This window comes from Ailuropoda melanoleuca, chromosome 9 (assembly GCF_002007445.2).
Source record: "Ailuropoda melanoleuca isolate Jingjing chromosome 9, ASM200744v2, whole genome shotgun sequence".
NCBI lineage: Eukaryota > Metazoa > Chordata > Mammalia > Carnivora > Ursidae > Ailuropoda > Ailuropoda melanoleuca.
In genome coordinates, this window is record NC_048226.1 from 3,189,548 (window position 1) to 3,206,018 (window position 16,471).

The following is a 16,471-nucleotide window of genomic DNA, read 5'->3' on the forward strand; positions in this document are numbered from 1 at the left end:
TATCTCTTCAAATTACCATATATCCTCTATTCTACTTCCTGTGTTTTTCCCCCTCTACAATTTAGCCAGGATAGTTCTACAAACCTATACTCTCTTCTACTATTTCTAATCTGCTGTTAACACCATCTATTTAGTTCTTAATTTTAGTTATTATAGGCTTCTGTTCTCAAATTTCCGTTTGATTCTATTTTATGGATTCCAGTTCTCTGGTAAAATCATGTATTTTGTCACCTACTCTTATAAACATATTTATTACAGGGATTTTGTTGTTGCTTTTGTTGTTGTTTTTCACACATAGATTTAACAGCTCCAGTACCTGTTTCTATTCTTTGTTTTTCCTCTTGATCCTGTCTCATGGTAAGACTGGTAATGTTTTAAATAAATTATGGGAATGATCTATGAAAATTTGTATAATCTCTGGTTGATGTCATCTTCCTCCAGTGTATTTTAGGTTTTTCTCTTTTTAAAGCTTCTTGGAAGCAATTGGAATAGCAGTACATTTGATCACTCACATTAGGGTTGAGCTCATTCAAAACTGGGTTTCAGTCTTAATAACACCTAGTCTATTTAGGGCCATTTTTTCTCTTTCTCCTAGGGTATAGTCCTTCAGGAATACCAGTTTATCACCTGAGATATCTACCAGGGCTTTGAACCCCCATTTTTATGTTCCAGGACCATGAAACTGTCCATAAATCTGCTTAGCTTCTCCACCTCTTTGTAACTGCTTTCTGCTTGGCTTCTCTGCCTCTCACTGCTTAAGAATCAGTGAATGCCTGGATGAAAAGCATAGCTCTGATAAAATCACTCTTCTGCATATTGCTTCCTTCAGGGATCTTAGAATCTCAAGTTCTAAGTCCATGACTATGTTTACCTCTCAATTTCTGGTTCAATTTCCCATCACTGAGCTATTAATAACTGCAATCATTTTTATTAATCCAGAGCAAAGTGAGACAAATGAGAGCAAAAGAGTGGATTTTCATAAAGCTAAATGAATTCAATTTAAAGACAGCTTTTTAAATCCAAGAGTACGTCCTACCTTTAGATGTTGAAATGACAAGATTCTGATTCTAATTGTTTTTTGAAAAGTCTGTGATGGTAGACCAGAGTTGAGTTTTGTTTGTTCATTTTTATTTTTGTCCTTACTTGACTAAACAAAAAATTGACAACCTATATTAATTCTAAATATGCCCTTTTTTGGAAATTTTACTAGTGTTTGAAATTCAAAAGTCTGAGCACCAGAATCTTTACCCTGGCCCACAAATTCACCTTCTTCTTCAGTATTGGCCCATTCTGCTTTCTCCCTTGTCTGGGGTTCTCCTGGCATGAAATCCTCTTTTCATTTCCTGCTATAGCACCTTTACAGATGCTGCTCCCACTCTCTGATTTTTTTTTTCCATAACCTTCTCCTATAAGAATTATGAGGGCAGTCTCTGTGTTAGTTTAATTCACAATTGTTAAACTCCTTGCATATAGTAAGGCATAAAAAGGATCTGGTGAGAAGACATTTGCAAATGACATACCCAATAAAAGGTTAGCATCCAAAATATATAAAGAACTTATACAACTCAACACCAAAACACCCCTCAAATAATCCAATTAAAAATCGGCAGAAGACATGAAAAGACATTTCTCTAAAGAAGACCTACAGATGGCCAAAAGGCACATTAAAGATGCCCAATATCACTCATCATCAGGGAAATACAAATCAAAACCACAAGAAGATATCACATCACACCTGTCAGAATGGCTAAAATTAAAAACACAAACATAACAAGTGTTGGCAAGAATGTGGAAAAAAAGGAACCCTCACGCACTGCTGGCAGGAATGCAAACTGGTGCAGCCACTGTGGAAAATAGTATGAAGATTTTTTTAAAACTGAAAATAGAACTACCAAAAGATCTAGTAATTCTGTACTGGGTATTTACCCAAAGAAAATGAAAACACTAATTTAAAAAGATCTATGCACCCCTATGTTTATTGCAGCATTATTTACAAGAGCCAAATTATGGAAGCAGCCCAAGTGCCCACAACAGATGAATGGATAAAGAAGATGTGCTCACAATAGAGTATTACTCGGACATAAAAAAAAAGAATGAAATATTGCCATCTGCAACAACATGGATGAATCTAGAGAGTATAATGCTAAGTGAAATAAGTCAGAGAAAAACAAATACTATTTAAGGGACAAAACAAACAAAGAAAACAAGAAAGAAACCAAAAAACAGACTCTTAAGTATAGAGAACAAACTGATAGTCACCAGAAAGGAGGTGGGTGGGAGTATGGGGGAAATAGGGAAGGGGATTAAAAGTACACTTACAATGGTGAGCACGGAGTAATGTACAGAATTGCTGAATCACTATACTATACACCTGAAATTAATCTAACACTGTATATTAACTATACTGGAAGATGATAGATAGATAGATAGATAGACAGACAGACAAACTGATTGATTTTTAAAAGGGTCTGGTGCTAAAGACACCTTCATGGAAGATTATATAGAGGAAGGATTTCTGAAGATTTGAGAAATGTGTGCTATGATCCTACTTTCCACTCTGCCCCACCAAGAAAGAAAAGGGATAAGGGCTTCAACCTGCTAACCCCAAATCAAGGGGATGGAATTTTAGGGACACCCCTTAAAGAGTTCAATCCATGTCTCCTGCAGTTGGTTGGTGGCTAATTCACATCTGAGAAATTTAAGGGCAGAGAGATTGGTCACAGCACCTGTGCATGAAAAGTAGGTATTGCTGCACTGACTCCCAGAACGTCAAGAGTTCGTTTAGCAAAGTTCACAGGAGGGTTTCTGGTGAGCCAGAGGCGGGCCACAGGCAAGACAGGCAGCATGGCGCTGTCTTAGGAACCTACCAAGATGGCCACTGAGGGGTGCGGAGACATGAATGGTGGGGGGGGACACTGGGAGTGTGCCTAGTTGTCCAAGAGCTGAGGAAAGAACAGTATTACCAAGATAGGATTGTGAACAGCACATCTCAAGGGCACTGCTGACAAGACATGTCAAGGCACTGGGAGAAAAGAGGAGACCATGCCTCAGAGAAATCCATCAAAGTGTTCACAACAGAAGGAGACAGCTTTAAACACCTGCCAAACCACAGAGCACTGAGACATGCTCACTAATGTCAAGCCAGACCTCCTCCTCCTGTTGCTCTCCTCACGCCCAAATTGCCCTTCCTGAAAAGGTGCAGAAAAGACAGGAGAAACAGGAGAAGCTTAGCAACTTCCTTATCTGAAGTGTTTAATGACCAGCTGACCCCAGTGAGGAAAGAGAAGATGCACATTCAAACACACACTAAAATAGATCACTTAGCAAAATTATATTTCAGACAAAATCAAAGTCATATTTTAATTACTAAAATAATCAATAAATATGTAAGCATTTTGGTTGTATGACAAAACGATGAAAGTGGTCATTCATGGTCTTCAATATATTCTTCCAATTCTTTTTAACAAATACAAGTACATCCTATTGAAAAAAAAGACAAAGTCAAATAAACCCCACTCCTTTTCCAACTGAACCCCACCACTGATCGCAGATGATTCAGACCCCTCAGATCTGGAGGCCACAGAGTGGTGCTGAAGTCCTACCTTCCGCTCACCAGATTCTCTGCTGGAAACTTCTCCCCCAAGTGACTGAACAGTAGTGGGAAAAATCTCATTCCACATATGAGAAGTCCCTCCCTGACCCTTGCCCACAGGCACACGGTCCTCCCACTGTAGGCCTCACGGGGTCAGTACATGCCAGTACAGCATGATCTCCTGTCGTCCTTCCACACAGCAGGATGCACTTAGAGTAACAGGGTCTTCGTTTCCTCCCCAAGGTAACAGTATAGGGGAAGCAGGTATACCAGTTCATCTATGCAAGACTAATACCTTGATTCAGTTCTGCAACCATTCACTTATAGCCCAGTGCCCTGAGCTGAAACTCTGCCTGGGCGAATGACACCAACAATGCCTCCAATAGTCTTCTGCTGGCCTTCCTACANACTAATACCTTGATTCAGTTCTGCAACCATTCACTTATAGCCCAGTGCCCTGAGCTGAAACTCTGCCTGGGCGAATGACACCAACAATGCCTCCAATAGTCTTCTGCTGCCTTCCTACAGCTTTTTTTTTTTTTTAAAGATTTTATTTATTCGACAGAGAGAGAGACAGCCAGCGAGAGAGGGAACACAAGCAGGGGGAGTGGGAGAGGAAGAAGCAGGCCCACAGCAGAGGAGCCCGATGTGGGGCTCGATCCCGGAACGCCAGGATCACGCCCCGAGCTGAAGGCAGACGCTCAACCGCTGTGCCACCCAGGCGCCCCCTTCCTACAGCTTTAATATCCCATAAGGTGTGAGCCCGACAAAATAGGTTCTCCCTGCATTTCTGATCTACACCTTGACACTATCCAGGGAAAATCAACCTACCCTTTTGCTTTACAATATCCCAAATCTGAAGATAACTGCCATGATCCTGGAACCTTCCTTTGGTCCAGAAGCAGGACATCAAATTCCATCAAACTGGGGCTCTGTCTTACCTGACAGCCGCAGTAAATTCTTGGCTGGGATTTAAACTGCCCTACGAAGGATTAGCTCCAGCTGTCTCAAAAGCAATGATGAGTGTGAGCTTCTTACAAACTTAAGGGTTTTTTAAGAAGCCAATCTTACATTTGAACACATTATTTAATATAAGCGTACCTAAGGTGTGAAAACAGAATCTGCATTACCTTCTTAATCAATGGATTGCTCAGAGAAAGTGAACATGAAATGAACTAAAATTGAAATAACTCAAGGGTAGAACCCAGAAGACTTGAACCATTATCTCTAGTGTTGACAATTTGGGGCGAGCGACTTAACATGCCGGCCTTCCCTCTTGCAAAACTTAAAGTGTCTAGTGCCCCCAGGCTCCTTTGAGCTGGGAGTCTCCTGTGGATGGACTATGGCTACACTCATAAAAATGGGGCCATAACGATTTAAGTATGGTAACTTGAGGATGACTAATGTGTATATACAGCAGATGTCATATCACCATCCTAGTACCTTCCGAAGCCAAGAAGCAAGGCTATCTCCCCGACTCCACCCTTCAAAGGCACTGACATCCAACGAAGAAGAGCAGGTAAAACCCCCACTTACCTCCCAGTCAAGCACCTTCGCAGAGAGTATGAAGCCCCTCCTCCACACGTCCGAGAGCAGTCACTCCAGCTGCCCCAAGCATCCCAGTTGCTGTCTTTGTCTTCATCTGAACGAGTGTTTCTTGAGGTCTAGAATGTAAAAAAACACAATAAATTATAGACAAATATACTAGAACTATCCCAAAGTTTCCCCAGTTTTTCCAGTCTTATTCTAAGCTGTTCACAGAGGAGAAAGTTGCTTAAAGATGCTTTGCTTTGGAATGGCTACATTAAACACACACACACACACACACACACACACACACACACACACACAGAGTTTTATACGGAAACTAGTGTTACATGAGTACCCTTCCACCTTATGAAGGTTTTGCCCAGGCAGCTTCTAAGCTCAGTTTTAAATCTGAAATTTCATCATTCCAAAATTTAAATAGACTAAGTTATGTTTTATACCCAACACAGCAGGGTCCCAGCTTGTATCTAAGACGTTCTCACCACTGAAATCCTGGCTTGCCCTTCTGTCAGACAGATGGGCACTGGCTCCAAGGAAATCATTTAGCACGAGGATTTGTGGAATCTCCTGAAAAGGGCTCCATCCCAAGAAAATAGGGATCCAAGAAAATAGAGAACGGTGCACTAATTAAACCAACTAATTAATTTGGTTTAGTCTTCTGGAATGGCCACAATTGACTTATATTGGGATACCCTAGAGAAAAGAGGAGGACAGGTAAAAGTTAAAATATACAGACAGATGGAGATGTAGATATGAGAAGAAATGATGTATATTACTTACATAAAACTACAAAACCTTCACTAAGGGACCTAGAGTAGGGTCCTTGAATAAATGGAGAAACGTACCATAGTCCTAAATGGGTAGACTCGATACTGTAAAATGTCAGTTCTCTCCAAATTAATCTATAAATTTATAACAACTCCAATCAAAATCCCCAAGGGAATTTTTTTGAACCCAACAAAATGATTCCAAAGTTCATCTGGTGGAGTAAAAGTCTACAAGGGCCAAGAAAAAACCTGTAAAAGAAGGGAAATTGGAGGGAAATTGCCTCAATTAAGAGTAGAAAGTTGGCATAGCGATAAGCAGTAAAAATCCATTAAATTAAAAAAAAAAAAGAGTCCAGAAACAGACCCAAGTATAAGGAGGTAGGATGGAACCGTAAGTCAGTGTGACGAATGTTTTTAAAAATAGAACAAAAACCAGGGTGCTGGGGTGGCTCAGCTGGTTAAGTGTCCGACTCCTGGTTTTGGTTCACATCATGATTTCAGTGTGGTGTCTGCTTGAGATTTCTCTCTGTCCCTCCCCACCCCGAAATAAATTTATTATTTTTTTAAAAAATAGATGACTTGCTCACAAAATACACCAAAAATGATTTCCAGATATATTAGAAATTTTTATTAAAAGCACTGAGATCAAAAAATAGTCTATAGACTTGACATAGGCAAGACTGTTCTAGATAGGTCAACAAAGGCAGAAGCTACAAAGGAAAAGACTGGGTGACGTCCATTAAATTTCTATTTTAGTTCCATTAAAATAAACACACACAAGACATTTGCTATCTCTTCACCCTTTGGATAAAGGCGCAGGCATGTGAGTGTACATGCAAAATGTATACCACAAGGACAAGCATAGGGCCTGGAAGAAGCAACCTGCCCCTGAGAATGGAGGGTGCGGGGCTCAGAGCAAATGTTGTCCATGACAGAAAGGATGACCGGTGAATGTCTTTTAGTCCCTCCACCCTCATAAAAGATCTGAAGCCAATATGACAAAACATTACATCTGATGAAGCCAGGGGATGCTATAACAGATGTTAGTTTTGTTCAAACTTGCATTTTTTTTGAAATATCTTTTTCAAAAGTAATTTTTTTGAAGAAGGGGGTAAAAGGCAATCCTAAGAGCCCAGGAGAAGTCTGTGTCACTTTTCATACAGGTAATTGTGTACATGCATTGAGAAAGGAGTGCATTAAACATTGCATCAAAAACTGGGGATGTACCGTATGGTGACTACTATAACAAAATAAAAATTATAAAAAAAAAAAAGAGAAGGGAGTGAGTTAATTTCAAATGTTCGCCGTGGCAACATCCATGTTCGAGGACTCTGAGTGATTTTATCCTCTTTTGTTTTTGTTTCTCTGCACTTTGCAAAAAAAAATAAATAAATAAAGCCAACACTTTAATACTTGAGTTAAACATTTGCAAGCAAGCAAAGACCACATCCACGCACAGAAAAGTTCAAGTCAGAGAGAATTTAACAGGGAAGCTGTAAGTCGGAGAACAGGAACGTTTATGAAGGAAACACTGAAACTAATAAAACCACAGCGAACGGCTGAACTAGATATTACACGGCTTCCTTAAGCCCTTAGGCCACGTTACCTCATCTACCAAAAAAAAAAAATTTTAAATTAACAGGGGGATCTGTAGAAAGGACTTTCAGAGGCGAAATGGAATAACGAACCAAGGAGGGGTTTTCCAATCATTTCCACCAAGACTCACCGGTCAGTGGGTTTCGTGGCTCCTTGCCAAGCTGCCTATTTATAGCACGGTGCGCACTCCTGCTCCAGGCAATACGTCAGGAACAGTCAAGCGAAAGGAAAGGATAAATATCTGGCAACTGATCAAATCTGTCATCAGGAATAAGGGCTAATTAAACCCATACTATTTACTGTTCTAATTCGATCACTGTTCAGTTCATTTTCTACACTAAATGTCACCCAAATGGAACCATGTCCTGTCTATAACATAATAAAAAATAAAGTTTTAATTCATAAAAAAAAACACAAATAGCACTTTAATACATTCATCTGGACTTTTAGGTTGGTAAGTCCAAATCATTTAGGTAAACGTTTAAAATATACACAGCTGAAATTGATTTTTCATTTTGTCACCCGATCTACCGATAGGTTGAATGTGAAAAGTTGAAAAACATCATCATATATATTTTTAAATGAAAGTTGAGAGTTCTTTGCAATATTGTTTTAATTTGTTTTTATTCCCACTATCCCATCTATTCAGTTTATAGTTAGAGTCGGGTTTCTTTCCATAACTTCTCCACCTTTACTTACCCCCCCCAAAAAAAAACTTGATTCTAAAATAACAAAAATAGGCATGTTATAAATGCAGGCATTTGGTTTCTCTGGTTGGGTTGGTGAGATATTTTCGCCCCTTAGAGAACAGAGAAAACTGCATCTCAAGAGGGGTCCTCGAGTTTTTCTCCTGCCCTTGGTGTGAAGAGGAAGATGGGATTTTGCTTTGAAACCCTGCTGCCGCCGTCTGCCAGCCTGTCTTCCCGCCCTTCTCACGGATGCTTCTTTACCCAAAGAGCAGCGATAATAACCCCAATGTGCACCTGGTTCTCACCCCTCACCCGAAGCCAGCAGCATGGAGCAAGCATAGCCGGTCAGAGGACAGCTCCGTGGGGGCAGGAGAAAGCACCACGGGGGCCTCTGCTCACGTTGTGCTCCTGTGTTCCTCCCGACAGAGACGCAGCAGCTCCTTCCTGGGCTGGACCTCCTCCCAGGGCAGGGGACCGCCGGTCTCCATCAGTTTCTGCCCCAGAACCCTGCCCTAGCTCTCCCTCCAACCATCCCAGCTCTTCCACGAATATTTACTCCACACACTTAAGTTTGCACATGTAAATACAACACTGTTTCTGAGAATGACACAGATCACGCTTTGCCCCACGCTCCAGCTTTCTTCTGATAAAATCTGAGTTCCTTCCTCCTTTCCTTCCTTCATTCCCTCCCTCCTTCCTTTCCTCACTCCCTCCTTCCTTCTCTCCCTTCCTTCCTTCCTCCCTTCTTCCTCCCACCCTCCTTCTTTCTCACCTTTCCTTCCTTCCTTCCTCCCTTCTCTCCCTCCTTCCATCTGTCCTTTCCTTCTTCCCCCCCCTCCCTCCTTCTCCATCCCTCTTTCCTTTCTCCCTCCCTCCTTCTCTCCCTCCCTCTTTCTCCCCCTTCCTTCCTTCTTTTTCCTTCCTTCCTTCTCTTTCTCCTTCTTTCCTCCTTCCTTCTTTCTCTCCTTTCCTTCCTTCCTCCTTCCTTCTCTCCTTTCCTTCCCCTTTTTTCCTTCCTCCTCTCCCTCCCTCCTTCTCTCCCTTCCTTCCTTCTCTCCCTTCCTTCCTTCTCTCCCTCCCTCCTTCCTTCCTTCCTTTTCAGGCACACCATTTCTTGGATCCCATCACAGAGGCCATATCACATAATGGTCGAATGCTATGTGACCCTGGATACATTTCTTAACCTTTCTAAAACTCATCTATAAAATGGGGATGGTAACCTTCACTGCAGCAGGATTTAAATAAAATAACACATATATAACAAATCACACATCATCTCAATAAATGTAATAAGTGAATGTCTCAATAAGTATAAGCCATTATTCTTCAAAATAACATCTTTCTCAAAGCAGCGACAGTATAGCAAGCTCTCTCCCGTTCTTACTTATGCGAGACTTAACATGAATCACTACTGAATTTCCTCTTGTTGGTTTTGGCCCAGAGTGCTGGCCTGGTGAGATCCGTTTGAATCCTGATCCTGTCACCCGTCTAGGAGCCACTTCGCTCAGCTTTGCAGCTTCCCTGTTCCGCCCAAGTCCCTGATAAATGTGCTGGCCACAGCTCCCTAATCTTACAGAATGCCATTAATGCATATTTCTGCTTTTTTTTTTTTAAGTAGTAAGCAGACCATAACGCCAAATAAGCAGCTAACTTAGAATCTGTGGACACAGGTTAGTGTTAAAATAAAAATACGGGGCAATACCTATCACCATCATCAAATGTTAGAGGGCAGAAGAGGCTGCGGGGAGGGAAGAAACCAGCCATCCGGGGGCCCAGGTCCGGCAGGTGGGGTCTGTGTTCTTGAGCTGTGGGGTGGCAGGGAGCCCCCCAAGACGAGGGGTATTTGGCAGCCCCGCTTTGGCCAGCCCCAGCCCTGAAATCCAGGGACAATAAAAGCTGAAGGATGGCAATCAGCTCGATGTCGGCCTGAAGGTAACTCTGAAGAGTCAACTTCTATGCTTGTCGGCTGGGTACCACTGCTCCCAGGTCCCTCTTCACCCGCGTCTCCATAAGCTGTCTTCAGTAATCGTTTAAATTACGTGTTCTTAGTACTTGACATGTGGTCATCTGAACTCTATCTATAGGTTTTCTCCCCCAAGTCTGAGTCAACCACCATCACATCACGCGGCGACCCTGCCTCGGGTGACCCTGCCTCGGGCAGGGCTCTGAAGTGGGGCGTGGAGGAATATCGGAAGGCGCTGCTGGTGCACAGACCAAGCCCTGCCACCCGTCCTTTTCCTACAGCCCTTCTATCCTCAACAAACCCTCAAGCTGGGTACAACCAGCCCCATTTGACAGGTGAGGAACCATCGTGTCAGGGGTGGGGGGAGCCTGCGGGGAGCCCCTCTGTCGGACACTGACAAGCCTGCCTGTTCTTCACTGATGCCCCGCTGCACCTGTGACCAGGAATCCAGCAAATCTGGCAGCCCACCTACCGTCACTGGCAGCGGGCAACCTGCGTCTTGGATGGAACACACCTGCTGCCGTGATTGCCTGACCGCAACCTTCTCCCAGGATCTCAAGGGGGACGTCTCCCTTTTCGGCTCTCTGTGTTGCACGCAGAGCTAGGCTTCTGTTTTTCGGAAGCATTTGGCTGTATCACAGGAGGGATACCCATTCTTTGACTGACACTCACGACCCAGCCACATTTGTGAATTTCCCACACAGGAACAAAGACCAAGGGCTTTGGAAGTTCCAGACTCGGTGCTCCTGGAGGACTGGCCTGGATGGGCCACAGGACAGCCAGCAGCAGGTGACAGATGCTGAAGGGATGTGGTGACAAAGAATCAGCCGTCCGACCTTGACAGCGACAGACACAGGGCCCCAGACGCTGGCACAGAGGCACTTGCCACCGAGTTGGGAAAGCCTCCTTAGGGACAAGCCTTCCCAAGGACGCACCAATTCTGCTGGAGGTGCAGGCAGGCCTTCGCCCATCCCTATCAACCCCTTTCCCACGATGTGATTGCAGGTGGGGTCCTGCTCTTGGCTCATCTCTATTTTGTAACCGTGATGGAATTAGATGCGTTTCTAGTCTCTTCCTTTTGCTCATCTACAGTTACCACTTTTACACAATGAACATGTACAGTTTATGCAATAAAACACCCAATAAAAGTTCTTTTTTTTAAGGGGAAAAAAACACTCAAAGAAAACCTATGGAAACACATCTAGAGAAGCAAAATGCACTTTATGCTGTTTAGTTGAAACTATCAGGCTTAAAGATCTCTTAGGAAATCATATTTTCCTAAGTGAAGTTCTAGCTGGGGAATATTTTTGGATGAAAAATTCAGAAGAGATATTGTTTACTCATTATATAATAGGACTGGAAGAAGCCAAGAATATTGTAGGAATAAGTGTGTTCACAATCTCATAAAGGCTCGAGGACTCCTTGCCTTTCTTGGATCCCTGTGCATAAATCAAATCATAAAATATTTTCCTGACAAGTTCTTAAATCTGTGACTTATAATGAATAGTACAGTTCTACCAGTCTTGCAAAAATATTAGTAATTAAACACAGATTTCACATATAAGGTCACTTATTGGAAATGCTATATTAACAGCTCTGTATTAAAAACAACCCGACATAAAATAAGTTCCACTGGGATATTACTTCCCAGACATCAAATAAATGTTCATTCCAATGTTACCACAAAGGTTATTTAAGGAGATCACAAACGACCCAGATTTTGTTAACAGTAAATACATTCTTTCAGGTTAATACGACCTTACAGTCTTTAACAACAAAAAATTTAAAAATATATGAATTGGGTAAATGACATAAAAATGTCACTCAAGCTGTCACACAGGCTCAACAATTCAATTCAACCAGAATATATTAAACACAGACATATCTAAAGATGTGAGCAAGGTACTACGAAGAAACGCTCCATACCCCTGGATCTTACCCCTCCCTTTTCAGTTCATTGATCGTCTACTGAAAAGTGTATACAGCAGTCCCCCTTATCCATGGGGGATACATCCAAGACCCCCAGTAGAAGCCTCAAACCACAAACAGTACTGAACTCTCTTTTTTTTCCTACACATACACGCCTATGATAAAGTTTAATTTATAAACTAGACACAGTAAGAGATGAACAACAGGGGTGCCCGTGTGGCTCAGTGAGTTAACCGTCCAACTTTTGATTTTGGCTCAGGTCATGATCTCAGGTCGTGAGATCGAGCCCCACGTCACGCTCCATGCTCAGCAGGGAGTCTGCTTGAGATTTTCCCTCCCTCTGCTCCTCCCCCCACTCATGCACTCTCTCTCTAAAACAAATAAATAAAATCTTTAAAAGAGAGAGATGAACAACAGTAACTCATAATAAAATAGAATGACTATAACAATATATGTAGTAAAAGTTATATGAAGGCGGTTTCCCTCAAAATATCTTGTTCTCACTCCCCCTTCTCCTTGTGAGGATGTGTGATGACACATGCCCAAGTGAGAAGATGAAGTGAGGCGAAGGACGTGGGCATGTGGCGTAGCGTTAGGCTGCCAGTGACCTCCTGACGTTGGGTCAGAAGGAAGCTCGTCTCCCTCAGGACTGTGGTTGACCTCCGGGAACTGAAACCATGATAAGGAGGACGCCTGACTATGCACAGCTCATGACCCTGATGGTCGATGGCCTCCAGGATTTGGTGGACCCTCTCCAACAACGTGGTCCTGGTTATTTTACTGCCTTCTTAAAACCCTTCACTTATCCCTCAGGACACATGTTCTATACCTCTTGGCTGTCTGTGACCTGCTCTGCCTTATTCTCCAGCTCCCTTTCTTCAGCTCGGGCTCACACCATATTCCACAGCCAAGCACACCACGGGTCAGACTGTTCCCCAAACACAAACACATCCGCCAAGTCCTGCTTCCCGTGGCATATTCCAGAGTGCCACGAAGACCCTCGTCCTGTGGCAGCTTTTCCTGCAGGAGACCAGCGAGTGGACCAGCCGGACCCTAGTTCCCTGAGCCTGGGGTCAGTGTAGTCCAGGAGAGCTTCTGAGGAAGCATTTTCCTCTCTGGATCCTTCGGCCGGCCCAACACCTGGGAGGCTGCCCCCAGTTCTGGGATTCCTCACCTCATCCATCTACTGCCCTCCTTGAGTTAGCCAGGCGTGGACTGACCCGATTACGTGCGTTTGCCTCCTCACCCACACCCTCTACGCGAACTCCTAATTGGGAGGTTGGCTGGACCTCTTGTTCTAGCGAAAAAGAAATCTCCCACAAATGTTATGAAGACTTCCCAAATCATGGCAACTAAGGTTTTCTTCAAATCCATATGAAGGAACACCAATGAGACATTTCTAGACTTCTGAGAGCAAGGCTGACCTTCTGTAAACAGCAGTTCAGTCCACTGTGTTAGGGAGGAGACCGAGGGCCCGGTGGGACACAGAGGGCAGCTTCAGACGGGGACCGTTGGAGGAGCATTCTAAAAACACAGGATTTGCTAAGGTGTGGACAGAGCACAGGGAAAGCACAGGGCTGACGCGCCACCCCCCCCAGGGCTGGTACCAGGCAGGCTCTGTGAATATGATGATTCACGTTATCTGCCTGGGTCCTGTGTGCACTATGGGCAAGGGCGGCCAGATGCCATGTGTAAACGCTGCCTGAGAGGCGTGCTAAGGCAGTGGCTAAGACCTTAGCAACATCAACCCTACAATGAGAGCCGAGGAAGCAAATACACTGCCCTCCTCCTGGTCTCCAACGCCCTGCAGCACTCACCAGAACCAGAGGACACGGGAGAGCACTGATGAGGTCCGCGCAGGTCCCCCTGGGTAGGTGCAGCACAGGGGGGCGGGCAACGGAGAGAAGATCTAGAGGGCCGAGGGAAGATTTCCAGCACAGTAACTTACTGACTCACTGGCATATTTTTAAGCAGAGGCGAGACTTCGGCAAATTGTTAATTTGGAAAAATTACTCTGGCACAGGATGTGGGTAAGGACAGCAGGAGGAGAGCCCACAGGGCATGCAAGAGACCAGAACCCAGGGCTGGAGACAACCAGGGTCTGCAAGAGGAGGGCGCATGCCTGAAGGTTTGCGCTGTTGTTTGTTTGTCCGTCTGTTTACCTTTGTATTGACACTGATATAGAACATATTAGTTTCAGGTGTATAACATGATTCGATATGTGTCTATACTGCAAAATGATCAGCACAATGAGCCTAGCTGACATCCATCACCACACATCATTACAAACCATTTTTTTCCTTGTGATGAGAACTTTTCAGATTCACTTTCTTAGACATGAAGTTTGCAGGAGATATAATCAGCAGGACCGGTCAGCTGCCCAGATCGCAGGGAGAAAGGAGGTGCTGGGGTGACTCTGGGGCTTCCGTACTAAGTGGCTTGTGGCACATGGGAATCTCACTCAGGCTACAACCACCTGTAAACCCCGCCCTTGAGGAGACTCCTTGTGCCCTGTGTACCTGGCGTAAGCAGCGGCCAGACACCCCTAAGATAAAGGGATCAAACAGGTCCCCAGAGGAGCATGGCCTGAGAATCTGATTTACTGAACTACAATTGCATATCTTACTCCCAAAAAAGTACTTACTGGCTAATGTTTAAAAATGTGGAGATTTTACATAACAATTATATTTCTGACTTCTCAGGAAAAGAAAAGAGGAAATTGATATAGGACTCACATCCCAAAATGGCAATAATTCAAACAAACACGGCCACACAATTTTTTTGAAGTATAATTAATATACAGAGTGATACTAGTTTTAGGTATAGAATTTAGTGATTCAACACTTCCATACAATACCTGGTTCTCATCACGACAAGTGCACTCCTTAGTCTCCACCACCTGTTTCCCCATCTACTCACCCACTTCTCCCTCTAGTAACCAGCGGCTGGTTCTCCATAGGTAAGAGTCTGTTTCTTGATTCATCTCTCTTTCTCTCTTTTTTCCCCTTTGTTCATTTGTTTTGTTTCTTAAATTCCACACAAGAGTGAAATCATAGGGTATTTGTCTTTCTCTGACTTATTTTGTTTACCATAATACTCTCTAGCTCCATCCATGTCATTGCAAATGGCAAAGTTTCATTCTTTTTTATAGCTAAGTAATATTCCATTGTAATATATATGCCACATCTTTATCCATTCATCTATATTTATTGCAGCATTATTTACAACAGCCAAGATACAGCCACATGATTTTTAAGGGGCATGTGCCCTCCAATTTGCACAGATCTCATCCAACCACTCTGAGGATTCACACTATTTGCCTAGCCCTTGGGGCTGAACTGGGAGCTCCTTGGTAATACATGAATGTCAGTTTGAAGGTAATCAATACGCATGTGTATCTCTAACTAACGTCAGATTCTTTACAATCTTACTACAGAACAACATCATATTCCAGCAAGTAAGAAACATAGACACAAATAACTTTAAAATAAAAAGCAAAGGGCACTTTGTCATCTTCACTGGACAGTGAGTTAAGCAATGTGCACACAGAAACAGAATATAAAAAGCTATTCCGTAATGCTTGTTGTCTAAACTCTACTCTCTTTGCACCCATGGGCTTTCTCTCTGGGTATTTCCAATATAAAATATTAGTGTATTTTAAAAGCTCAAGTAAAAGTTTCCAGAGTGTAGACAAATTATATTTTGGAACGTACCCATGCTGGCACTAACACATGGGACACCATGGTCCCCAGGAAGCCCAGGAATCACCCAGGGCCATCTCTCCATAACAGCCACTACACAATCCTATGTTGTGGATGAGAACATCTAGGTAATGTTCTCTCCATAAGTGCAATTTTCACAGCTACTAAACAAATTAGAAAAGAACCATAATCACTTCCTCTCCAACCACAGCAAGATACATAAATAAAAATGCCCAAATACTATGAGGGCTTTGTTCTGCTTTGTTTTAACTTTTCGTTAAAAAGTAATTCCTAAATATAAAGGTACTTTACGTGAAGAAAGATTTAATAGGATGTCATCCACGATACTTGGGTAAGTCATCACGAAGCATGTCCAACACAATATCAGGTAAGACTGACTGACAAGGAAAACCAAATGCTGCCAATTATCGAAGTCTGTTGGACGGTTATGGAGCACTAGGTAATATGGATCAACATCCCACTGAGGACAACTCGAAAAGAAAAAATGTCCTCTGCGAGTGAAATAAAGACATTTTCAAAAAAAATTTTCAGACAAATAAAAATGGAGAGAGAAAAAGAGAGAACGCATCAGCAGCAGACCAGTCTTAAAGGAAATAGTAAAAGGTGGGATTCTTTAAAGATTTTTTTATGTATTCATTTGAGAGAGAGACAGAAAATGAGAGAGG

General features: G+C 43.0%; 1 protein-coding gene across 1 annotated transcript in view; it reads right to left on the reverse strand.

Moving 5' to 3' along the window:
- The window catches only part of ADAMTSL3 (ADAMTS like 3), a 236,922-nt gene that overhangs the window by 175,602 nt on the left and 44,849 nt on the right, over nt 1-16,471 (reverse strand). Inside the window, exon 4 of the mRNA XM_034668882.1 lies at nt 5,129-5,256. Coding sequence (XP_034524773.1) covers nt 5,129-5,256 — 128 coding nt within the window. The remainder of the gene's footprint in view (nt 1-5,128; nt 5,257-16,471) is intronic.